The 27,177-nt window shown below is 42.3% G+C and overlaps 1 protein-coding gene across 1 annotated transcript; it reads left to right on the top strand.

Moving 5' to 3' along the window:
* The first annotated feature begins 1,778 nt into the window (after positions 1-1,778).
* LOC108666586 (RNA-binding protein MEX3B) lies at positions 1,779-25,428 on the top strand. Its single transcript, XM_018153494.2, has 3 exons — positions 1,779-2,521; positions 21,127-21,213; positions 21,461-25,428. Exons 1-3 carry the CDS (start codon positions 2,215-2,217, stop codon positions 23,251-23,253), a joined length of 2,187 nt encoding a protein of 728 aa, XP_018008983.1. The 5' UTR covers positions 1,779-2,214; the 3' UTR covers positions 23,254-25,428.
* Positions 25,429-27,177: the final 1,749 nt, after the last annotated feature.

Below are 27,177 nucleotides of genomic sequence, written 5' to 3' on the forward strand. Positions count from 1 at the left end.
AATTTTTATTGGACATACGCAAACCTGCAGTAGTTGTAAAAAGCGGCGACGGCCTTGGAAAGAACGGTTTGGAAAGATTCATGATACTCTGATAGATTGGACAAAACTAACCCGGCGTTGGCGTCAATTTCTAAAGCCAAACATGAGGTTTATTAGGCCAGTATTAGTAGACTAATGATCCGTAGAGTATACCTATACAGGTGAAAAGTTCCTTATTCATGCTAGTCTATAAACATCGATTTTCATTGACGTAAAATTGAATTTATTGTCGATTTCTCGAGGACATTTCTATGCAGGCCGTAGATAATTAATCGGGTGATGTTCACACGAGATACCGCGCTTGTTTCTTTACACAAACGCACCAACCATGACGTAATGTAATGATTCATGACGTAATAAGTCATGAATCGGTAACCTCGTTCTAAATAAAGTTTCTAAGCAGCTGAATTCTTTGCAGTAAATTTTGGTGGAACAATATTCAGTATTAACAGGTCCTGTAAATGGAAGGGTTCGACAAAATTAAATGGGCCTCAAATATTTTACTTGACGAAGGGAGTTAGTATGAGTGGCGACTGCACAAGTCAATACCGTTTCCAATTGAGTTTGTATGAAAATCTGTCTCGGCTGAGATCGTGTATCTACTCAGTGCAGCAATCAGTCAATGATAACGTGTGTTAGCAGTTTAGGTCCAATTATTAATTTCAGATATCAAATGCATAGAGGTTTCAATGCTCCCATGCGTTTCCCGTCTGTTCTTGTAAGCACGTGGGTGCTCGCGGAGATGTTCTTCTGAACTTCTGGCGTTGGCTGTGCCTGCTAGAGAGCGGACAGCCATGTAATGCGCGCGTTCAAGTAGTCCTGTTCAAGTACTGCATTCTTCAACTAGATAAATGTGTAGGGAGCTGAATACTAGCTTATCGAAGACAATTATTTAGATAGGATAGAAGAAGTCGTACAAAGAATCAATTGCTAGCGACGTACAACAGCTGCTGATACAGGAGTAGCAGGATAATGCAGCCTGTACAATAAACGACTGGAATTGACAACAAATGTACGTCAAAGGCAGCGCGTTCTTGCTCGCAGAGGATGAGGACTAGTTCGAAACTATAACATTAGTCAAATGTGCAAATTTAGTAGATTTGAAAACGCTAAATATTTGAAGTGTCTAACAATAATCTAGGATAGAACTTGCTTGATCACCGTAGCCCTCGGCTCTTTTCGCCAGCCTTTTCCCGCGCTTGTGATAACCGTCGATCCGACACCACGTGGTTCTCTCGGGGGGACTTGTCTCAGAACATTATTATTCCTTGTTTAATTTAGATGGTGCAGATTTAATTTGAAAAGCAATCAATCTAGTCAAATTATTTACATACGAATTTAAACATTGCACTGATGCATCTGCTTATGCCATTCACATTTCGGTAAAAATTTGACGTTGGTAAAATTATCGTTGTTTTGCAGCGATTTTTAGTTTGTAGGAGACAAGTGACTCTTCACCCACATGAACAGAATTCGACGCTCTACTAGAGAAACCTCCCAAAATTCAATATGGGAATGGTGGAATAAAGCGCCTATATTTAAATGACTAGTTTTCGAACTTAATATTGACGTAAAGTTGAATTAGTCCTAGTATTTTTATTTGGCCAGATATCAAGTTACTTGGAATAACGAGTTGTGCTTAACAAAGAAAATTTAGAACTACAAGCGCGGGAAATATTTCAAAGTTGGAGAAATGTTGCCGCAAGACATTTGGCAACGTCGACTAAGGGAACTTTTCCTGTAACAAAATTGTCATTCAAATTTTCAGATAATTTATAGAAATTATGAATTCATCTTAAAGACAGACTTGTTTAACTAAAAGTATATTCATAGAATATTTTATTTTGTACATCAAATTGAGAATTAAGTTCAAAAACGTTTGTGGCAACGTGTTCTTTGATTCTCTGCAGTGAAGAAACTGACCAATCGCAGCATAGCTCTAGCACCGGTGGGCGGAACGTTGTCGTATAAAATCGGTAACCGTTTTCAGCCACAGCTCAGTTGGAGTTCGATGTTCTTCGCTGTAGGTTGTGTGATAGTGGAACATTTGCTGTACCTTATCTTCCATCTCTTCCTGTGTAAAGTGGTGTCCTTAGTTAAGTCCCAATATCCGTATTCAGGAGTGAAGATTTGAACTGTAATTCCCGCCGAAAGACTGTTCCTAAAACGAAGTTAATGCCTGCCAACAGTACGTACGATTTGGGCACAATGGTAACAAACCCAAATCTTCCTCAATCAGCATCGCAAGCTGCTATGGACGAGAGAGCATACACCCTTGCAATGGAACTGAATTCAATAATGCAGCAGCAGCAGGCTGGCATTGAAAATGTGGCATCTTTCATGAACGTTTTCTCACACATGGACGAAACTAACCCGGCGTTGGCGTCACTTTCTGAAGCCGAGCGAAGGCGTTCACAAAACATGACTGAATGTGTGGCTGTGCCGTCTTCCGAGCATGTGGCAGAAATTGTCGGCAGACAAGGTAAGGGATCCTACAAGATGAAAGAATTATTTCGCCTATTAAAATAGTGGCAAATCCAAGTTAGCAATTTGGAGAAATGTAGATTTTTTGATAAGTTCATCTGCGATATTTTCATTTGATTTTTAATTTAAGTTGTGCTCATTGCTAGCGTTCCCCTCACCATGGCCATGAATGCATGTACCTAGGTACTATCAATGTTTGATGTTTGTAGTTGCAACATTTTCAAACGCTCATGATTTCTTGATTGATTTCGTAGCTCAGAGCGTTTCCCGAATTTTAATTATAGTGTGAAAGATATCGGTAGCCATGATACCTAACTTCTTCCAAAAAATTTTTAGAAAAGACTGATACGGAACTTGGAGCATTTTTCTTTGCCACACACACGGGTCAGTGCATAGTCAATAATGTCATGGCAGAGTTTATTTTAGACTCTTCCTCTAGTTCATTTCAGAGTTCTTTGTGTAGACCATTGACCAATGGAATGAAGTAGGATATGTATATCTATCAGCATTTTCATACTTAGTATATTGATTTAAATCTTGTCTAGACGAGATTAAAAATGTACAAGATTCTAAAAAATATGTGGTTTGAAAATAAGGGTCAGAGCACGTGTGTCTCAACTCTCAAGACGCATGGAGGCATGCGCGCCGCCATGACCGCGAAGTTTCTGGGCTGCAGCTAGTTTGCTGCAGCTATCTTGTGCTCTTCGGTTCAAGACGTTATTATCATCGTTACCTTCGAGTCGGACATAATTAGTTCGACAACTGTACATTAGTGCATTACTTACGTATAAATTTGTTTTGCACAAATTGGCAAACCTTATGTAAGCAATAATTATTAGGTATAAACTTCTGCCATTTCGCGTGTAGAATTGCATAGCTATGTCGATATGAATACAGCTACCTGATAAAATTGATCTGCACACAAATATAAGCAAGTTCAAATAGATCATTCATCGTAAGTAATGATTGCGTAGACTGTTTAAATTTTAATTCATATGTATTTTCTTCAGAAACTTCTGGAACTTCTTTCATTTTTTAACGCCAGCTGAAATTCGAATGAATGGATACTACAAAATGATGGAGCAGCTTAGTCTCCCTTGTTGTTGCCCCTTAGTTGTACGTTGTCTTGTGGAAGAACTCTGTGTTCTAAATAAAGAGTCTGAAACTCTGAATATTTGAACGTCAGAGGACAAGTTTAAAAACTTGCAATGAAGTACCATTGATTTATCCATGCTGTATATATGTTCTCCGAAACCGGTGTGCGAACGCATATCGAACTTGCTTTCTGAACTACTGCCAACCTGAGGCCTTGACCTCCATAGCTTCCATCCAGCTTTGTGCGTGCCCTCCTGCCCCATAGCCGCCAACCGCATGGCTCGACCAACACAAATACTTTCTAGAAATTGTATCCCATTGTGGCTTGCAGTATCTCGTTATGACTCTGCATCTCGCGTGCATTCAGCAGTGCTCTGAACTTTCCTTCTTCCCGTGGTGACCGAAATCGAAAGTGAAATCGCACTAACGCAGTTCCTTTTTTTTCAACAAGGAATCGGTTACTGTGCTACTGAAAGTTGTTGTACTGCATTTCACGAGATGATTCATGCCAAGAAATTGTAAGAAAAATATATAATTTAGGAAATATTAGACGCAACATCAGATTTCTTGGAGGTCTTCAGTCTTGTCTCTAAACTTCAATCAGTTTTACACATGAACTATCAGGCACATAGTTATGATAGTTTATAAGATGCAATAAATAATACATTTTTAAATGATGTAGGGAAGGTTTTCCGCAGCTTTTAACGAATGCGGTTTAGTGTTCATAGTGAGAGCTGTATATCCGTTGATGATAAATCCTGGTGAATAATAGAACACGTACGACAAAATTGGAAGCGAAAGCAGACAGGCCAGCCGTGTGGTTGTGGCACCGTATTGCCTTTTAGGGCAGCGGGTTGCCGGCGTGCCTGCCCGAGCAGTACGCCGTCCATGGTGCCTACTCCGGCACGCCCTTGCTGGTAGCCATCTTTTTGACCTTCCAAATACACGATGTTGCTTTCGCCCAGGAATTGTTGCTAGGCGATGCTCATAATTTTAGTGAATAAAGTGAGAATGGTATTCTGAAACTGGTTGTACGTTCCTATAAATCAAGAGGGTTGCTAGCGGCATGTGCATCGTTGATAAAGGTCTTCAATCACTTTGTAATAAGAAGATGCAACCAGTTTTGGCCATGGCTAATACAAATTGAAATTCTTGACCATGCAATCTTATTCTAACCTGTTGTCTGCGTGGCTTAATATCACTGAAAGATTTGAAGTCTGTCTTTGGCTTGCTTTTATTGCTTTGTATTCACATTTTCGGAGCCGGAATATGGTTAAGGGCAGACCGGCTTGGCCTGTGATGTTAGGCCGGCGAGGCCTTGACCGCGTTGCGGCGTCTGAGTTTCGAAGGCTGCCGGCGCGACCGTAAGGCTCGTTGCCTCGGCCTGGCTTCTTAAGAGACTCGCACACTAGAATAGGTTATATAGTGGATTATATTCCACAAGTTCATATTCGTACTCTAAAAAGCGAATTTCCGTAGAAAGTTGCCTGAAAATGCAGCATGGCTTAACTTGATGTCTCATGCAAATTGGTAAAACTGGCTTGCAATGGAGGAATCGACACTTGGAACAGTATTCGTATACCAAGATCCGAATTCAGTTGAGTTTCGTTAGCGTGCAGTCAGAGGTGCTTGCCCGCGTGTCGCCACAGTTTTCGTCTTCGTCAGGCTGCTAATTTTAACTACCAAGGAAGGGGTTCTGCGCTCCCTCAATGCTGCCCTTCGCTCTTCCGCTCTCAACACACGGCAACCATTCACGAAACTACTCGGTAAAGTTAATACTTGCACATCCTCGAGCTTGAGAACTGAAGAGTTCTACGTGAATAGGTTATATATATAATTCTGTGGATACTTGTGTTGCAGGGCATGTTGCGTTTGTGGCCATGGTGCCGATTTTTAAAGTTACATTGAACGTGAAACCACTAACTTGTTTCATTTTAAGAGTACTGCTATATCATTTTCTATAATTTCAGGTAAACATGTCAAATTAAGTTTCGTTGCAGTCGTGTTGCAACGAGATTTCCTTGGATCGTGCTGTCCATGCAGAATCGGAAGTAGGCGATTCAAACCAATTGACCCAATGAATCGTAGTCGCAGTAAATCACCAATTTCTGGACTTGGTTTAGGACTTATGGCGCTTCACTCGATTTCCGGGTCAATTTCTTCAATCGGTTTATTTATTAATTGTACGAAAGTTGTACGTAGCATCATATTTGTTACTTTCTCGAATAAGACCACTATAGAACCGGTACCGCTCTACTTAGATTGCGGCTCTAAACTTTTGATCTCGCATGATCGTGTTAGGGTCGTGGTTTACGGCATAGAAGGCAATCTCCCATCTGGTGAGGCTGGGCACATGCCGCTCGTGCGCAACGTTAGGGCTAAAGGATCTAGTCTAGAATACTTTGGGAACTTGTCTCGAGAGTTATCAAAGTCCTCAACGTTGAATGGTTTTCAATTGGAAGGTTGATTGAAAGTTAAGGAAGACTGGATTAGTTTTCATTTATGACAATTTATCGTGCATTACGCTAATATGGCAGGTGGGAATTGTGGGATCAGACAAGAATTGTGCTGCTGTTGTGGCCGTGTAGACGTGCGGCAGCATCTCCATCTTCCGCCGAGGTGGAGCGCACGATCGTCCGTGGGGTGCCCGGAGCTTTGTTTAGACTACAGCTTGTTTGTGTCACTGCTGACATCAAGCAAGGTAGCGACAGAACCTCGACTACCGTAGCTATTACCTCGCCAGAAGTTCATCGGTATAGACATTAGATGTCAGGCTGTCTACGTTATGGGTTAAATTTTAACTCAATTTTGCACAATTATCGTACGGTTGTTGATACTTGAATTAATGACAGCCATGGAAACTTGGATGGACTTAGTGTGCCGCCTACTATTAATCTTGAAGCAGGAACATAATGTATTTCTTTGCCGTCATACCATATGCACGTTAATTTTTCAGTGCTCTGACTCTTGGACAGGGCAAATTTATGTGCCATTTTGACTCGAGCTAATTGAAAGCGACATCTTTCTTTTCATACTATACCGAAGTGTGCTTATCATAGTTGGCGTCTCGCTTTTGTTATCTGATAAGTTTACGAACTCGTGCTGCACAACGAATGATAGGGTTGCGTATTTCTTCTCATGGACCAAGAGCTAGAGGAAATTTAGTTAACATACTAGTAAACGAAAAATTGCATATTCATTTGGGTACAATTGTAGAACAATCGAGCTGCCATGATCTGGTTCTGAATGTTCAGTTTATCAGGAGTTTGACTTGGGTCGGTCAAGCAGGCGCGTGAATTCATGCGAAGGAAGCTAGCATCCATCACGATGATAGGGGCTACCGGTCTGCAGAGCTCGTCGGGGTTCTAGGGGTGGAGGAAGTGTGACTGACTAGAGAACTTCCTGTGAGCTTCTCTTTTTGCCCAGAGAGCTTTTGTTTCGATGTCGTCCGTTGGTTCTTTGTGAAGAGCGCCTGGACTTTCTCGCTCAGGCTATTAGTGAGATTACTGCTGCCCGATAGGCGGGACCGAACCACCATTTAATTACCCAAGTTATCATAATTTACTCCAGACTTCTATTTCTCGTCAATCGAGCGCTATATAGATGGACTATTTTTAAAACCAAATTTATACCATCTGAAGTAAGATTCCGAATAAAGGCGTATCAGTAGATTTACAGTTCTTTGCATATACTGAAAAACGACCGTCTAGTCTAGGATTTATCAGGGAAGGTTCTGAATTCATTCTAAACACTTGAAAGGAAGCTAGGCATGGTCCAACAACAGCTGCTCCTGCCTGAAGGCAACGTGATACCCTACTTCAGCGGGCCTGAGCTACGGCAGCTAAGTTGGGATGTGGTTGTGAAAAATGCGAGTAGATTTGGAAGTTTCATCAAAATCAGAATTTAAATCTCCCGTTCATGCATTTACTCATTGATACCCTAAATTTCACATGGATGCACGGAAATTGGATTCAAATGTAGTATTTGATTTGGACGCTTCGGTGAAAATCTTGATAGCATTATTTTAAAATTACAAATTCTGTCAGTCGAGTTACTTTCTGTGTCGTGGGTTGATTAAAGCATTGCACTATTTTGAGCAATTTATCTGTTCTAAGAAGGTTTAGTGGTGTATACGTTTCTTTTCGTGCGGATTAGGCCTGAAGTGAACGGGTTTACTTTCCCGGAAGTGCCTGCATGTCATTTGGATATGGATTGTGATCTATCCCTCTTAAAGGTATTCGATTTCGCATGAATTTGAGAAATAGCTGTTCGGCGCTGGACATCGTTTTTTTCAAAATGTTTTTGCTTGTTCAAGGCATGATTTTAATCCTGAAACTAGTGTAGTGTATAGTTGTAATGCTCAGAATGAAATTGTGTATATATATGTATACTGTGTGTTCTTGTATAGGATTTCTCCCAGGGCAGCTAGGAAGGCTTTGTTCCTCGCCGTTGTTTAGTCTTCCTGTCATTCACCGATGAATCCCGCTCCCCCACTCAACTTCATCCCCGCACACGCTATCCGGTATAAATTGCTGATGGATACTACATATTTCTTCCAACGCCACTTTCTACTACATATTTCTTCAAACGCCCTGGAACTAGAGTAATTTACAGCACCCTTACTAAAAAGTGATGAACCGTAAAAAAGTACCAATTTTTACCGTTTTGTCATACATTGTGAATTTTTCCTGATATTTCGTTCGTACAAGACACACGCATGATACCGCATTAACATCGTCGTGCTCGAGTTTAGAACTTTTTTTTACAAATTGTAGGTGTTCTGACTCCACTGGCACTAAAGCTTAGGTTACTCGCGTTCGTGAGGTAAGAAGAACGTTGAGGTCAAGAGATCGTGGGTGGAGTTGCCTTTTGAGTTAGGCTTACGTTCGACGGCATCACCTTCTGCCTCTCAATGTCTTGTAAGGGACGACTCGCGCGGTTTTTATTCGTGCCTTGTGGCTGACTGGAGCTTTCGTAAGTGTATCGTCGAGTTTTGTAACCACTGAAGACGTGCCGTCATAGAAAGTTCTGACCTTGAAAGATGTTCAGCCATCCTTGAACTGTTGGGCTGTGATCTAGTCAGAACAGTACTTTCCCTACTCCATTATCCATGAAATGCTTCACGATTTTCTTGAAAAAAAAAAAAAATATATAAAAAACGAGTGTAGCAATTTATCATCCTCAACGCGTCGAATACCATGAGCGTTTTATTTTTATACGCTAGAAAGTATTGTCCTTTTTCCTATCGATGTGTTATGCCAAATATGACAAAATTGAATTCGGCAGAAGTACCTAAAAACCCAGGTTCTTTGATGAATGTGTAAACACGATGATTCGAGGCTTTTGGGCGGAGAGTCGCTCGCCATATATGCTATGTGGCGTCAGTGCTGCGCTCTCGCGGCGCACCGCTGCTGACTCATGGTCCTCCGGTTGCGGCGCCCGCACCGTGTTGCTAGGTAACCGGGTCTCCCCAGCGCACCAATTCGGAAAAGATTAAATCCGAATGGAACTCCGGAAATTTGATTGATGTGAACGTGGATTCCCCATCGTTGAAACATTTCTTGTTTGAATGTTAGAGAGGCGTTTCGCTAGATTATGGAGTTTTGTAGTACGTGAGCCAGCTCGTTGTTGAACGTGTGATTGCCATGTCGAATAGAACTGAAGATGAATCTGGTACTTCTGATAAACTGTCTGAAGTCCCGACACACTCTTGAAGTTGATTCTTGTGAAGTTCCAAACGAAAATTCACGATCGCCATAGGTTGATGATAATGACCCTAGAAAATGAGTATGGGAAGATGTAAAAAGATTTTGTCACTTATTGTGCAGGGTTTGGGAACTAAGCGTAAAATTCTTAGCAGTAGTCAATCTTGCTCAACAATGAGCATGGTACACGCTTCACTGCAACGTGGTCGATGGTCCTCAAGGTTGTATCGTCGCATTGCGGAGGTCTCGCGCCAAGTGCCCTCGTGAATACTCACTAGACCTCGATCGTAATTTATTTAGGTTGTGGGGAAAACTCTGACCGACCGAGCTCCTAAGTTTGGCTGGTTTGGCTGCATATTATTTAAGTCGTTGTCTCCTTGATCGATTTGCTCACGAATGAATCGGTTCCTGATTGTCTTTAGGTGTAATCAGCTGGTGGTCGACTCGCAGTATAGATTGGCAAAAATACCAAAGAAACGTATAGTCAGTGCAACTGTAATTTCTTTATCCATTCAATGATATGGCGCTTGTGTTCGGTTGTGCGGTGGTAATGCCGCCCTTGTTTTGGATGAATGATCGTGAACAAAACAGAGGTTACAAACGCTCTTACAAGAAGCAATTGCCGAGGCTTGTCATGGTGGAAATTTCGAAACCCTCAATTATTCAGTTGGAGCTCTCATCTTCGCTGTAATCGAATCCTGGAAAGTTTTGTGCTTGCACTGAAACTTTCTAGTTTCGCTGTGCTTTTTCAGGTTTACGTCGTTCCATGTAAGGTAGTAATCCGGATTGCATAATTTTGAACAATGCAATCCCTAATTGTGGTCTCAACTGACTGATGGAACAGTTGTAGTATTTTTTGATACTGATGATACTAAAAACTTGGATGAGCCAGCTTGTAACTGAGTATAGGTTCGTGCGTGGTACTATGGATTGTATCAATCTCTTGCTTCATTAGGAAAAAATTGCGAGCATCACGCTCTAGTATTTACTGTCTATGATCGATGAATCCATTCAACCTCGTTGGTTTACTGTAATATTGTATGATGGATATTTCCTAATTACTTGAACATCAAAGCACCGTAAATGTATTGTGTGTTTATATGCCCTGAATTGTGCTGAAACGTTGTATTTGTGCTTTATCCGAAATTCCTGCCCAGCCACGCCGGGAAGCCAGCTGAGCCCTCACCGGCACTGCTGTATTGATTGAGGAGCTTGGCCCCCCTAGAGGGGTTTTACCCACTTGAAAGTCCCCTCGCTGTCTCCCTAGTCTGCCGCAGTATTTCTCCCTCGTTTTTTGCTTCTAAGAGTCTCGCGATATTAATAGGGTTTGTGCCATCAGGACTATTTCAGAGCTGCTTTGGAAAGAGGCGAACACTACAGTTGAAGCAGTTTTTATAAGCTTGATTGACATTGGTAATTCCTACTGGGTGCTCTTGTTTCATCTGGTACTCATAGTCGATCAAAGAATTGCGCCGGTGGCCCGTATGACAGTCATGGTCAACAAAGCTGCATTGTTCGGCTAACTTATCTGTTGAGTAAGGCTTCACGCTGCCTATCGCTCTCCTCGATAACAAGCTTCCCTACTTGTGACGTCGCCGACGGCTCGCTCGTTTCTGTGGCCGGTGTGCTTTTCCACATAAACGGCATAAACTTTCAAATATTGAGACTACGCCTTGTGACGAGGTGAAATTAATAGCTCGTGAAATAATTTTAACCTTAGATGAATGAAAAATTTTCACGAATAAAAGTAAATTGGTATTTGTTTAGTATTTGACCCATCAATTAGCCGTTTGAGTAAATTAATTTTTTTCCTAACCTTTACTGGAAGCTAAAGCTTTCGTGAATTTGTTGAACATATTTTTCTTGCATCTTTTGAGAGCAGTGTCTATTCTTGTAGCGCATAATTTCCCTTTGAATTATAATCTCTTTTATTCATGAGGCTTCGCTATCGTGCAAATCTTAGTGTATTCGCCTCGTGAAAGAATGGAGGAAAACGCTCGCATTTTCACCTAGTAACCCCAATTTTATTCTAAAATTATACTGAATGGCCAAGGGCGGAAATTTGTCTGTATACAGCATGTGTGCATTTAAAAGTCCCGCTATCGATTATAGCACGCCGTATTGATCGGTGAAGCCCAGTCGCTCATGTGCCGCCGTCAGTTTCATTTGCACTTTACTATGTTGGTGACATTTAATTAACTGATTTTAATTTTTACATTTTGTAATATATGGTTAGGGTACAAGGGACGACCGAAAAATTTTTGATTGGTAATGTGAATCCCTTGAACACGTCATGATAATTGGATGTCCGAATATTGATCTCGTTATTCTGAAAGTTACCTGCAGCTGTAAGGTTTATTTCTAACTAGGACAACCGTAGCACCTGGTTATAGACAAGGTACGTGCAGAAAATCGTTCAAATTCTAACAATTTTAGCTCTGCCATTGATGAAAGATTAACCATCAAAATTTGTTAGGAGCATTTTTGTAAATCAGATGGTGGTTACATATATAAAGTTTGAATTGAACAGCAGTTCTGGTAGATTGTTGCACATAAATTGCTAGTACTAAGTTCCTCGTTGCTTGGGTCGATCGGGTTCTGTTCGTCGGTGTAGCCGTTCACGCAGCTGTGCTAACCCTCGCGATTGCGCGTGCAAACGCATAAACCCCGCTCATTAGATGTTGATGAAAATTGCAATTGTGCATCACTTGTCACAAGTTGCAGTTTGTTTTGTTCGTAGTTGTTGATTCCTGGAATTTACTAAGTTAGTTATGTTTGTACGCTGGGTAGTCGTTTCAGCGCCTCAACACAAAGTTTCTTGCTTCGCTGCTTTAGTTTGCTTCCCCCTGTAGAATGTCCCTCGTTGGCAGTGGGGGGAGGGGGGAGGTATAACACCCACCGGTCGATACGGCGGCAAGGGGCGGATAGCGTGTAGCCCGGCAACTACTGCAGTGGCTCCCCCATTACCGCGACCCTCTTCTGCATCTTGTAGTCCTTATTTCATCCCAAGTCTTGATCAGATCGAAGCTCTTGATTTTCTAAAGCTCAATTTGCGATTTATTCTTGAAGTCGTTCAATGCGGCTCCCGAAATTGCCGAGCCGCTGTTGCGATTCTGTTTGGGTTCCAATTGGACCTTCCAATTTGAAATAATATACTTTTAGTAATTAAATACAACGATAAAACACATTTCCCATAATTTTTAACCTTTGCATTTTTTTATCACCTATATGCCTAAAAATGGCAATAATACTAACTATTGGGGTTCAATTAAATACTCCGTTTAATTTATTAAAAGACTCGCCCACGGGTCGTTTTCGCAGCAGATAGATGTAAGAAACAAGCCACCGGTGGAGCGTATTTCATTCAACGTCTTAACATCATTAATTGATACGGGTTGTTCGTCAACTATCTTGCTTGTTTTGTTCGTACGGTATAATTTAAGTTTCCGTACGCTTGCCGGTTGGTGCTTCGTTTCTGGGTTAGAGTTGGGTTACATTCTCAGGTTACTTGCGTCAATGCACAGCGGGCAAGTTGCACCACTTCCGGCTGCTAATACTATGTAAATGTTTTCTATTCTGCATCTTTGCATTATTTACCGTTTGAGTCGAGGTTGCACATACTTAGTATGTTGCATCCTCTTCTAGGCAAATGGTACTTTTGTTGCGGTCTGAGGGGCGTATTCGAACGAAGAGTGGGAAATTTCACCATTCAGTTAAATTCTCAGTTTGAATCCAACTGATCGTTTCTTGCAGTTTTTAATCGACCATCCTAAAGCCATTCTGCCTGCCCTACCCATCCGTTGGGGCTGGTGCTTGGGGCGCTACCGACACCCGATTCAAGGGAGCTTCCCCATACGAGGACATAGCCGGCCTCCTCCCACACCGCCGCCGCAACGGCTCCCCATTCTTGTCTGGCTGCTCTCAGTTGCAAGAACCTTCCGTCCCCGCTCTCCTCCCCTCTGTTTCCCCATTCCGACGACAGCAACGGCAGTCTAGCTTGGTTCGTATTGATCCCTCCCTCTAGAGCGGGAGTTCTACCCTCACCGCGATCCCCTCTCGCCTCTGCTACTCGTGCTTCCCGCCTCAGTCTATGCTTTACTCGTCGTCGTCATCTCCAAATTATCGAAACGTTGACTAGAATTTTCTATACTACGTGATATTCCTCGTTTACATCCAATCGCATATCTTGATCTTACAAACTTGCTACGTAACATTGTAGGTCATTATAAATAAAGCATTAGAATAAATTTTCTACCCGAGGCGATACTCCGAACTTTTTTACGTAGATTTCGTTTGTGTGTTGGCTAGACTATAAATACTCTTGCTTTGGCGACACACTTCGAGACCTTGCCGTCTGTTGTGCGTCGGTATTGCCTACATCACTTGACGAAGCCGAACATCATGCGCTTGTATTATATTCCTCAAAACTTTAATTTTTTTTCATGTCCTTGCTTTCCATTCAATGTTTACGTATTAATAATGAAAAAAGTATGTCATTGCGTACGTGGGAATGAGAAATAGTCCAAGAATTATTACTGCAAGTTAATGGTCAATTTGAAATGAACTGAGGTGTGGTGGCAACCAGCGTTGCATTTGCTGCTTTCAAGCGTATGGCTCGTCAGTATTCACGCCTGGGTTAGAAGTTTTAGCTGCTTGATTTGTGCACGTTTATAGACTGATTTCCGCGTAGTCTATCAGGTTCGTCGAACCACGGAATACTCCTCGACTAAGAGCCGATTCCGCTCAGAGTTGTGGTGGACGTTACTCTTTTTACAACGTTGACATTTTGGACGGTTACTTATATTTTCAGTAAACCCATTAGATAGTTCTTTGATTAAAACTTAGAAATGTCTGCCCTATTCATTTTCGAAAATAGCATATCACTTCCGCAGTAGAAAAATTTCCGCTCAGCAGATGATCATCGCGTCGCGAATAGGATTTCCATTTGCGTCGGATGTTTATTTTCCCCCAGACGTGCTGCTCTCTTCGCCCTCCCGCAGCCGGTGCGGAGAGGCAGCAGCAGGGCCGAGCAAGCTCTCCACCGCTTGGCAGTGCCTCTTTAAACGCGCCCGGAGCCCGCTCTCAACACCTCGACACCAAATGTTACACTTTATGTGAAAATGCACGCGAATTGATTGCTACTAATTTCCCAACTCCTCGAAAATTTTTACATGTTGCGTGCTTTGTTATGTGCAAACTATTGAAAATTGTCATATTTAAATTATAGGTATGGTATGCTCTGCTGTTGGCCTTGGAAGCGTTCTCTTCATTCTCCTATTGTCGTTGAGAAAATTTTAGATCAGGCATAGGTAAGTACTTTATCCTTAATATTTTTTGAAAGTTGGATTGCAAATTTTCTTTCTGTGAAGTGCTGTCCAACGGATATCGATTTAGTGCCCACTTTCGTTGTGCTTTCGGTTGGCTTGATTTCGCAATTATTTTTACTGAACACCGAACGTTATTTATAGTGTGAATCACCGATTAGGCATTTTTTTAAAGAAAAAAAAATCCTACCAGATCTCGCGGAGTCGAGATCTTCCGTCGATGAATCCTATATATAAATACGCTACACGGGGTAGTGTCGCGTGCTCCCGCAATGCCATTAGATAGGCACCAGTGGTGCCGCTGCTGCTAATTCTAGAACAATTTACTTTCCACATCTCCTACCTTGCCTGGCTCCTGTGTTGGCACATCCTTACCGTCTGCTCCTGAAATCGACCTTCATGTATCGATAACTTCATTCAATCTTTCTATCGATTTAATCTGCAGTTTTTTCCTCCGACCTGGATTTATTGTCGACGCTTACTTTCATTTTATTATAGTATTATTGCCGAAGCTAAGTCAGCTATGGCTGGAAAATTGATTGCTATTTGTGGTGGATAATTAGCAAGCATATTTGATCTCGTTGTGCAAGCTATGCCGGGTTCATGTGTATGGGATAGGTTACCCTCATTCAGGTTATCCAGCTAAATTGTTACGGAAAACTTGCAACGTAAGGTCATGACCAGCTTGCTGAGTTAGTAGCATTAATCGGTCCCAACCGTGCTTGCACTTGATTCTATCACCTCGTACTTCCGAGTATTTGTTATTAAGCGCCGCGGGTTGGAGATCTGGTTACAATCGCAATATCATTGTCGATTGACGAAATGTTTAGAAGGGTGCTTCTAGCATATCGCATTAAACTCACGCTCTCGTGTACACATGAAAGTCGATGCGCGTTTTTGCTGATCAGTTAATGAATTTGAATTATTGGAATCGGGAACGGGTTATTATGCGTGAAACTGTAGAAATATGCGTGAAACTGTATTTTTCGCGCTATTGGTGCCTTAGTTATGCAGTAACATAGATATTGGTTTCATGATAGTGGACGCTGTATTGGCGCCCGTTTCTAGTTAGTAAATCAGTCAGAAGTTTGATTAAATGCTGAGCCTTGTGTACGGCTTGCGCAGGAAGTGTATGACTAGATTCTGCTTCTGTTGTCCTCTTTGGCACCTGCTTGTGCTGCAGAGCGGTTAATGTGTTGCAGCAGCCGTGGTGCTGATGCAGTGCAGCTGCACAGCGCGTGCTGTCGTAGTCATTTCCTGCTTGGAGCAAACACCTTTTCCATAATTTCTCGGCTCTGTGTTGTAGCTTGGATAAAGCCCCAATACCAGTTTCCCATGCAGTTGACACTCTAGATCGATTATCCTAAGTTGGACGGCTTATCGTACGATCCCTTAAGATCCAACATATCAACACCGTAGAAGTTCCGCGATTTGGACGGGATGTCAGGATAGCGGAGCGCGTGGTCGCAATGCGAGCCGGCGATTTGACTGCATTGCGGAGTCCGCTGCAGTACGGTAGGGTCCGCGGCTTGATATCGTAAGCGCATTAAGAATTGTGCTTTAACGACTGAGCATTTTGCGCTGTGAAGAATTTTGGCAAATATTCATCAGCCATTTTTTATGGCTGCCGATGACTACATTTTATTTGATGATTCTATTTTATATGGGTGCGCGGAATTTTATTGAAAATTTCATCGACCGAATTATTTTAATTTTTCATAGTTTTCGTGTATGTTTGAAAATTCTATCCTGCAATGATCGTTGTTGCGGAGTGAATAGAACGTCGAGCAATTTAAGTCGAAGATTGCATCTTCAGTATTAAGGACCATCGGGTACTAGGAGGATAAATGATGGACTGGGAGACTGCGAACGCTGGTGCATCACAACCAGCCACTATTGTTCTCTTTCTTGTATGATCGTGATAGTCTGATCACCTGCCTAGGCTTGCGGTCATGACTTCATGATGCTTCACATCTACTGCCGTTGTCCATATAATTCCTACGGTCGAAAGTCTAAGTTTATAATTTTTATGTTCGCATTTTGGGTGCAAAATCTAGTTGCTGGCTTGTTGATAGTTAGGGGGAATTATTCGTTTGAAGAGAGGTCAGGCGTCGCATGCCAGGTTCATTTCCTGCGATTGACCTCGGATTTTTTTTTTTACTGTCAAAAACAGAGCGAGCGCATTTTTTTTCGATCGTGATCATAGATCACTTGCGGCGTGCGTACATATCTGATAGGGCATGACTCGGGAGGTGGTTGATGGTATTGTAGATTAAAGAATATTTTTTCTCAAACAAAATTTATGCTCCTTTGGTTACATGTTTGAGGAAACTTGAAGAAAAGCTTCGCGGTAGATATGCTTAAAAAAATTCTTGCTCCGAGTGACAAGGCGCCTCACCATAATAACTCGTCAATGGCAGTCGTTGTGTTCCATCTGATGCGACCGTTTCTGCCTTGTCCCTGAAATAGTTTGTTGCACTTACTTGGGTAGCGTCGGTCTGCCTACAGGTAAACGCACTTCTTGTGGTCTCGATTAGTATCTAAAATGAGCAATGCTGCGTGCGTCTTGTATGGCGTGACGCGCTTGATATCCAGCACCTCTGCCTTCGTAATTAGCCCGTGTATAGCTTAACATATTTTCTGGTGCTTACTCAATATTTAGTTTGACTTTTCATTTTTAGCAAACTTTTAACTTCTGCATGCTGGAGGCAGTTCAAATAACTTCATTTGTGTACGTTAGAGCCTTGAATTTATTATGATTATTTTTCTCACGATGACTTAATTTCAGCGGTGCGTAGTTGAACTGTCAGGGTATGTTGACAGACATTTTGCAGCTCGTGGTGACGCGCGGGAAGCAACTAGCGCTGTGTCGGAAATTCCTCTGGCTCGCCCGTAGACGAGTAGAGAGCCCCGTAGAGGGCATTCTCGTGACCTCAGGTTACACTGGGTCTATAACCATGGCCGGGATTCAAAATGAGAAGTATTGAATTGAATTGAATATTGTTTTTCTGTCTAGATTTTTCAGCAAAGTTATTTCTCGGTTTTCATTTGGTCTTACGGACGAAAATGTGTAAAAAATGACTTGTATTTAATTATTGGTAATATGTGTAACCCAGTGAGATGTATTGAGCTCGTCAGTTGACGAGGAGAGCATTACCCGCTGGTCTCGCTGGGGAAATGAGCGCAAGTTGCGCATACCAGTGCGGGTTACTTGGCATTGTTGGCACGGGTAGCCGCCGCTGTCTGGCCCACGCTCAAATGAAGGGCCCTATTCTCTTGGCATGTTCGTCTCGCAGCCTTTATTGTCGTGATCACTTGAAAATATTCTTTTTATATTATTGCTCTAGTTTTCAAATCAGACTATTTCAGATCGAACTATTTCATTAAACCCATTTTATTGATTGAAAAGCAATTTAGTCATGTATTTAAATGTTCATCTCTGAATTGTCTAGCTTTCTGTATCGTCCATTCCTGTTCAAAAGCTAACTGAAGTTCAGAGCTCCTGAAGTTGATGGTTTATCATCACCGCTATAACTGACATTAAAATAATCTGCTAACATTTTGGAAATTGGCGCCCATCCGTACAATTTCGGCGCCGTTTCGGTAGACGTATCTGAATCGTCAAATGTGATATGGTTTTGGTTATTGCCTGGATTACGCGATGTCTTCTCTAGCGGAGACAGTTGCTCTGTACTTAGTCACCGTAAAGCATTGCTGATAAGGTTTGCTTGTGGCGCGTAGACCGAACGTTGACGATCGTAACTATGTTGTAAAGGTGACTTTTGCGAGGGAAGAATGCGAGTGCTCAGGAAGCTTAGGAAGTCCATTGCTCCCAACCAGTATTCAAGGTCACATCGCAGGCAGGCAAGCGAGAGATGCGCACCTGAGACACATTTTGCCTCCAAACGCCTCGACTCGTTTGTTCCAGACGCAATATATCTGATTTGTTACTCGGTTCCCTCTGAACGCTTGAAAATTAGTAGACACTCGCATTGCTCTTGTTTGCCGACTATGAATGGAGACTGACTCGCTAGAGTCGAATTTATTTTGAAAGATTATTGCCTAGTATTTAGTATATTTTCAAAGAGCGTTTGGTGAAAAATAAGAATGCCATGGTATTGTGTTGATCGGACGACCTCCATGTTATGAACCATGGATTTTGCCGACAATCGAACGTTCACCGGCTTTGTTGCTTGAAAATTATGCCACGAAATGGCCGGCTGGCTTGGTTGAAATGAATATTGCTGACAAACTGCGTTCGCATTAAAAGGTTCACTCGTGCACTGAGCGATGTAACCAGAACCAAATGCAACCTGACCCACAGTTACTTATGCAGCCCAAAGTCTTCTTTAGTTCTAAAATTCGCTCTATTTTAAATGTGTTGCAACTGGAAATTTCTGCAATATGTTCCTGATAAGTGTGCGTGGTTTTGTCGAAGCGGTTTGCTGAGTAGACAGTTATCGACGTCGAACTACTTGGGTCACGTTTTCCTTGGTTCAAATTGTGTTAACAAGTCTTCACAAATGTCGTACTCGTAAAAATGTATTGAGACGTGCGCGGAATATGTTGACTCGTGGTTTAGAATAGTAGCGCATTAGAGAAATGGAATGCCCTAGATCTCTTGAAGGAGAGTGAGCGAAGTTTGTGTAGACGGCGGTTTTTCCGGTGTCGTCCTTGCGACAGAAATTGCACCGTAGTGTAGTCACCGCTTCAACCAAGCAAGTGTGAACGTGACGACTGCTCTAAGCGTTTACGACAAATCATGGCGTGCCTAGTTAGTGGTTCAGTGGTAGACTGGTCTGGTCTACTGAGTTTACTTTCAGTGGCATTCTTGGCGCCTGAATTAATACCGCAGGCCTGATTTTTTTTTTTTTGAAAGACGACATTGCGCTGCGCTTCGGACTCGTACAATACGGCTCTACAGTCTCTTACTATTGGAAAGAATAGAGATTTTCTTAATTTCTAAATCGGAGTGCATTGGCACCAGATTTCAACTCGTGTCTTGGCTATTTTTTTTTCTTCCAGTCTTCCTTCCCACCTTTCCACGGTTATTGCAGGTTCCACGTCAGTATCCGGGGCGAACGCACCCTTCGACACATCCTCGCCTCAGGACTCCCTTCCGCCTCCCTCCTCCCATTGCCAACCTAACTTTCAGGCGCGTTGCAGGTTTTCCTTCACAAGGATCTGGTCATCCATTACAGCGTCTTTACAGTGGAAATTGATTCTGTGTAAAGACGTGGTAAATTGATTCTGATACTCAATAAATGCGCTGCATTTTTGGCTTTTGGTTTTGAGACAGTTTGCTGCTGGCAGAGAAGCAGTAGTTTCCACGTACAGAGCTTGGTATATCATTTCGAGCTTAATAAAGGCTAAATGTTCAGATTGGCCTTCACGGCACCGATAAACTTATTTCCTCAAGATAATTATGATGGGCCGTATCGCCATATACTATGGCAGTTGGCATCTCACAATAAATCCGCTGCATTTCTGGCTGTGTGTTTTGAGACAGTTGGCTGCTGGCAGAGAAGCAGTAGTTTCTACGTACAGAGCTTGGTATATCATTTCGAGCTTAATAAAGGCTAAATGTTCAGGTTGGCCTTTACGGCACCGATAAACTTGTTTCCTCAAGATAATTATGATGGGGCCGTATCGCCATATACTATGGCAGTTGGCATCTCAAACCTTCTAGTGGAGTTCGACCCTCGGATGAGCTATAGGCGTCGGTTTGAGGGGAACTTCCCTCGCGTGCCGGCTACAGGGTGTGTCCCTATCTCTGTCCGCCTGGGCCGCCGTTGTGGTTACTGTCCCACTGAAGTTATGAAGAGTGGACTTGAATTAATCTGTAATTAAAATCTCGCGCAATGCTTGTAGGTGGTCAGCTAGTTATGTATATCGATCATAGTGAACTACTGAACTCGCTGTAAATTAAGTCCATTAATTTAATTGCAGAGATGTATCAGTAATGTCTCTAGTTCATTATTCCGACAGCTCGATGAACTGAAAATATTCAGTTATATTCTTTTACGGTGGTTTAGCGTTTTTTTATCTACATTTTTATTTTAACTTTTCTCGAAGTTACCGTTTAAGCCTTTGTTATCATGAGTTTTGCTGCACATCCCTTGTGTGGCTCGCCCACTACGACGCACAAGTGCGGACTCTGTATTGATCGATGCACGTAACTGGCGTACTCCCTCACCCTAGCAACTGACAATCAATACGTTCCGTATCACCGTTCAACTTTTGTTCTATTTCCTGTTATATTAATGTAACAAGTTCTCAGAATACGTATATATATATCTTAGTTAGCAGCGAGTTGATTAGGATGTAACAATTTTGACGGACTATCCAAGACTCAAAGATTCAAAGTTCGTTTGTATTACGTTCTCTTCAATGTCGACGATTTGTTTTCTGGTTGCGCATGATGACTGAGAGCCACTGAATTTATTTTACACTGGCTAACTCAAAATTATTTTTTTCAGGTTGCAAAATCAAAGCTCTTCGCGCCAAGACCAACACCTACATCAAGACTCCTGTGCGAGGGGAAGAGCCGGTGTTCGTCGTCACAGGTACGGAGAAATAAGGATTAAGATTACCTGTTGATAAAAATAATCATTTTAAAGTTATCAAGTACTATATCACAGAACTTTTCAAGTATCAGAACTGTTATTCCTGTAATTACATTTAATGGAAATTCCTGTAATTACCTTAGGGGAATCTGCCGGTTACCGATTAGTCTCGAGATGAGAATCTGCCTTCTGCTTACCTATGTCCACTCGTGATATCTTTTTACTGAACTTTACGTTTTGTGAACAGGTCGCAAGGAGGATGTCGCTAACGCAAAGCGTGAGATCCTTTCAGCCGCCGATCATTTCAGCCAAATCCGGGCCTGCCGCAAGAACAACATCAACGGCTCGATGGCTCCCGGCCCGCCTGCTAATGTCCCTGGACAGAAGACTATCAACGTTACCGTACCCTACAGAGTTGTTGGACTCGTAGTTGGCCCGAAGGGAGCGACAATCAAACGTATCCAACAAACCACGCAAACGTATATCGTGACACCTTCGAGGGACAAAGAACCCATCTTTGAGGTGACCGGACTGCCAGAATCTGTCGAGGCGGCCAAGAGAGAGATTGAGAGTCACATCGCCATGCGTACTGGAAGTCTTCTGGACGAAGATGCGGGTCTTCCTCCTTATGATCCTCTTTCTAATGCTGCTGAACTGTACAATATGTACAGTACTCCTAAGTCAGCAACGCATGGCTCTCTGAATGCGTTGCTAAGCTCAAATGGGTACAACCAGCATAACTCAATGCTTGCAACTGTCAACGCTCAGTATTCAGCTTTGTTAAATGGGCATTCCCACGGTTCATTGAATGGCCACTCCGGTTTGACGTCAGTTTTAGCCAACAACGCACTCGGCAACCTCGGCTCAAACTACAATTCGCTATCCAACATAAACCCTTTGTCGTCATTGAGCAACATGCTGGCTTCTAACTCTGCTAACAACCTTGTGGATTTACCCTGTTTCAACTCGCTTACAAACTCCTCGAACGCCAACAATCTACTGAACAGTGGGAGCAGCTCTGCCTTCAGCAGCAATAGTGCCAGCGTTGGTGGCCACTCGGCCTTTGGTTCTGCATCCAACGTTTTCAACGATTTCTCGCCTTTCAATTTGTTGGGAGAACAAGCTAATAACATTTTGAACTCCAAAGGATCTGGTCTTGACCACGCTTCCTCGTCTACCAGTCTCCTTTCGTCCCTGAACTGCTCGAGCATGGCTACTGGTAACTCTGCTCTCCAGTCAATGTATGGCCTCGATGAGGGTCTTGGCTCTTTAGAGTCGTCAATGGGATCCTCCCCGTCTCTGGATCAGAACCAGGCTGCTCAAAGTATTTGGAGTGATGCGAAGTATCAGACGCCTCTTAGCAGCTACAGCTTCAATGGACGTTCATTCGGCGGCTCAAGCGGAAGTGCGTCGCGTTCTTTGTCTCCCAGCCGCGGGTTGAATCATGGCTCGGTGCAGCGGTCAAACTCTGATCCTACTCCAAAAATTGACGTTCTGTCATCAGCTCTGTCACAGCTGACTGTCAACGGAGGACTACGTCGGAGCAACTCGTCATCTCCCGAGGCTCTGCCCGATTTCGATGCATCACCCTATACTGCTATGTCTGGGCTCTCAAACTCCAGTCCCGTTGGTGGTTCTTCTCTGCTTGCTGAATTGTCAGCTGTATCTGCTATTGGCACTGCGGTTTCCTCCAGCTCCTCCATCTTGAGCAGCTTGCCAGGGGCATCTGCCATGCCAATTTCGCTGATGGCTTCCGCTGCAGGTGCTGTTCCTATCGGCACTCCTGCAGCCGCTAGCAGTGCAGAAGCTGCTTCTAGTGGTTCTTCTACAGGCAGCCGACGTAGTAGCGTTGATGGTCCTACCGGTGGCAAAACTTGTCCGTCGTGCAAGGGAGAAAGTTTTGAAGTTGCCTTCGTTCCTTGCGGACATAGACGTTTCTGCCTGCCTTGCGCCCAGAAGATCCAAGACTCAACCGGTACATGCCCGTCGTGTCATGCCGAGTCTAAGGAAGTCATCCGTATCAGAGATGACCACGAATGAGTGATTAACTTGAGGTAGATGTCCGTCCCTCGCCTCACTATCTTGTGAAATGGACATTGATACACGAGGGTTTCGTGTGTGAAATTTACTTGAAAATTGAAAGACTTGAAGGGATCGAGCGTTATTGAATCACACGCGCCTGCAAAGATGCGACGAAGACCTTTTATTTTTTTAAAGAAAAGTTATTTTTTTCATGTTTTAGGGAGGCAGAGCATCTTGTTCAGCAAATTATGCTGTTGGTGTGTGGATCGTTCGTGACCATTAAATCCGTTGTGAAAGCTACATTGAACGCTGTCGTAGCTTAGGGTCTGATACGCTGAACAAAGTTGACATGATGCGTGAAGTCTCTGGACTTATTCGTTGCCATTATTGCTCATTTTTCTAAGAAAGTTTTTTTTCTTTGTCACTAAAAGTTTGACTTGTACCTCAGAGCTGCCATCGTTACGGTGCTGCTCATCTCTATGCAACGAAGACATATCGTCTGAATTTCGGTGAAGTTAGCTTCCAGTTTAGGTTTGGCAACCCTTCATGTATGCCATCGTCGTGGATATGAACTTGAATTGAATTAGAAGTAATTGCTTTGAGGTCTTTTGTCGTTAGTAATAACATGGAGGGACTGGCAATTCCTTGACACAATGACAATGCTGATTTCTGCAATCGTTTTTCTCTTGGAGACAGGATTTGTGCAGAGTAGAAAGATATCTTTGTAAGGTTTACTCAGCCTGCTATTATTTCTCGTGCATTATTGTAGGGTGTGGACGGAGAAAATGATTTCTCCATTGCTTTCTTATTTTGAAAAAATTATTTCTCGTTATAGGTTAATTTCTTAAGTTTTACATCATGGCTTCGGCCTATGACGGCTGGTGCCTAATTCAGAAATTTTTCTTTACTGACGGACGTTAAGGAGGTTACTCCTTTCAGTCTTCTTTAGTACATTAAAGAAAATTGTTTTCTACCATAATTTTTTTAGAGAGCTTAAAACTATTTTATTGTGGACCCTTTTGTTTTATTCGGCGTCAATTAACGAATGCTCCGGCAGCATTATCAATTCGATAGAGTACAGTTAGTTACTGTAAAGTTTACCATAGATTATTTTCCTATGTGAACGCCCCGAAATTCTTTGATTTTGGAATGGATCCAAATTGCAGTATGATTATATTAGTAAGAGTAGCAGTAATGAAATTTGTTTCCATATTATAAAGTTTGAAATTTCAGAGCTAGAGACATGTGTTGTGTAGATATTTGTTCCTGAGGAAATGCTTATACCGAGGTTCAGATTGTGGCCAGACTTGTGACCCAAGGTGATTCTCAAGAGTAGCATTATTGTCGAGGGCATTATGGCTTGCTCGTCAGAAGCTTGGCTGAAGGATTTGTTAACCCATCTTGCATACAAGAGATAAAAATCGTTCCTCATTTTCTGTTGTCCGGACGCTGAATCTCTTTGATTCAAACTGAATTTTCTCGTGACATGACGCGTCGAAAATAGCGGCCATCACCTCCAGCGAGTCTCCATTTCTTTCATTTATAGTGCACCAAATCTTCTTCAAATTGTACAACGTGTAATGCAGTTGAAATACGTTGGCGCCTGAATATGAGCTAGTAATGCTAAGCTGGAACTTGGGCTGGTGACGTACAGGGTGTGCCTCTGAATGCTAGTCCATGGTCTTCTGTAGGCATTCTTGTTGCTGTAATTTTCGTACTTCAGCTACCGTGTCACAGAGTGCTAAAGATTCAGCGTCCAATTTTGTTTCTCTAGCAAATTTATAAACAGAGCATATGACTGGAGCGATATTTCCTGTATATTTTAATATATGGTTTATCAGATGTATTAGTTGTTGCAATTGAAGTTTAATTAGTACTTTTACCACCACTGTCGATTGACTTTAGGTTGTTAGGATGAACATGTTCTAGATTCGCTTTAGTCGTCCAATTTCATCCTTTGACTCCTAGGACGCTCTTGAGTGTACTAATCTTATACTGACGTGAATATTCATTTTCTCGTCCCCTCATCTTGACCTTGCTTTCGTCCTATTCCCATGTCTTGTCTCATTTTGTACTCGTCAAGGAAGTTTATTTTTTGATACGAAAAGGAAATCATTGATCCGCAATTTTGTGCGGTGAAATGCCTCTGAAGGTTTCTGTTGAGAATTTAACTATTAAACAGATCCGAATTAACTTAAGCTTACTTATTCCTTTCCTATGTCTGATTTATTTTTAGTTGCCTAAAGTTTTGAGTTGTGAAGCCTTGAAGTATGAGTTTCTTGCACCCTAACGCCAGTCGTCCTCACGTTTTTCTTTACCTGGAGCCAATTGTTTGCCGCATTTTCTCTAGAATACCTGCTGTGCCCCTAAGTAGAGCGTGCACCATGTAAATCTGCTATAACTAACATCATAACTAACGTCTTGAAAATGAAAGTGCTCGTCTGCGTATACACGAATAGGTTAACATTTGAAGCCTCTGTTGATTGACTGCTTATAGGTTGACGTTGCTTCAGAGCTTTGTGAACAGGCGTGATCGGCGGTTAGTGGTGATGTGATGGAAGATAATGGCGAAGACGGGAATCTAATCGCTATGTATGCGATAACGATTCTAAAGAATGTTCTAAGGAATAGGAAGGATTCGACATTCTCGGCTTGAAATGCGCTTTTTAGTTGCAGCCTAAATTTGCGAACTTTTAATCTATGCACTTATTACACGAGGATTCTCCGAGGAGGTTAGTTTAATTGTGCACTTGGAAGCGATCATTGTAGTTTCTTTGAGCAATAGCCTAGCTGGTTCAACAGTCTTCCAAAGGTGCGATTGAGGGCTGTTAGCTGGACATGATCACGAAGTACGTGATCACTCGTAGCTTTCGAAACTATACTTTTTTTCTCTTACTCTCTTGACTGTTCAACTTTACTCATTAGTTCAGGACTAGTTGGTCGTTAGGTGTATACCTTATAGAAGTAATGGTTTTCTGTGTTCCAGTGACGGAACATAGGAATGTTGTACTATCGGTCAGGTTTTTATAGAGGACTTGACCTATTCAAAGCGTCTTGTAGCTGAAGTTTCTAGAGAAGTTACTAGACTCGGAAGTGTTTGTATGTGCTCCTCTGAACGGAAACGCACAAATCTTGCTTGGACTGAGCTTTGGCTAGACAAACCAGGCCAATCGTAGTTATCGTGGCATTAAGTTCCCGAAGGAGTTGTTATATTTAGGTGCGGTAGTCGCGTCGGATCAGTTTGATTTTTGTTGCGTTTGACTAAGATCTGCATGGAGAAAGCAGCGACTGACCGCGCATCTGCATTATAAGCTCTGAACAAAGCGCAAGGTTGATGGCTAAACGCCCGTGCACGTGTCTGGTTCTCAGTCGCAAGTGGTGAAAAGTTAGTCACGTACCTATGCACACTACTGATTTTATTTTTTGTACTTTTCTACATTAACTTAAATAGTAAACTGTATGTTGCGCCTTTATTTTTGAAAATCTAAAGTAAAGTAGTGCATGTTCTTGAATGGTATCCTTAAGAGCTAACTAGCGATAACTCACTCTAGGATCTCTTTAGCTTAATTCCTACGGAATCTGGCTTCTTATTTTGCATAGACCTACTTTAATAGAAGTTATTTTCATGACAAGTTTTATTTTTTCAGTGATAGTTGTAGAGATGAACTTTGCTCCAACCACTCATACTGGACTCTAGAAATTGGCCTACAAATCTTTTCATTCAAGAACCGTGATGAAATTGTTACTGTCACTGTAGGCGCAGGGCATTACATACTTGTCCTAGAAAGACGAAGTTGCCATTAATGCCGACATTTTCTCTTAGCGTTCTAGGCATATTTTTGGTTAATTAATACTCGGGCTTCTTGTATCGGAAGAATTCAGCTAAGCTTTGACTTTCTAAACATTTCGACTAGAAAGACAACTTCTTAACACCTCTCAATA

This window comes from Hyalella azteca, unplaced genomic scaffold, assembly GCF_000764305.2.
Source record: "Hyalella azteca isolate HAZT.00-mixed unplaced genomic scaffold, Hazt_2.0.2 contig2910, whole genome shotgun sequence".
In the NCBI taxonomy this organism is placed as follows: Eukaryota; Metazoa; Arthropoda; class Malacostraca; order Amphipoda; family Hyalellidae; genus Hyalella; species Hyalella azteca.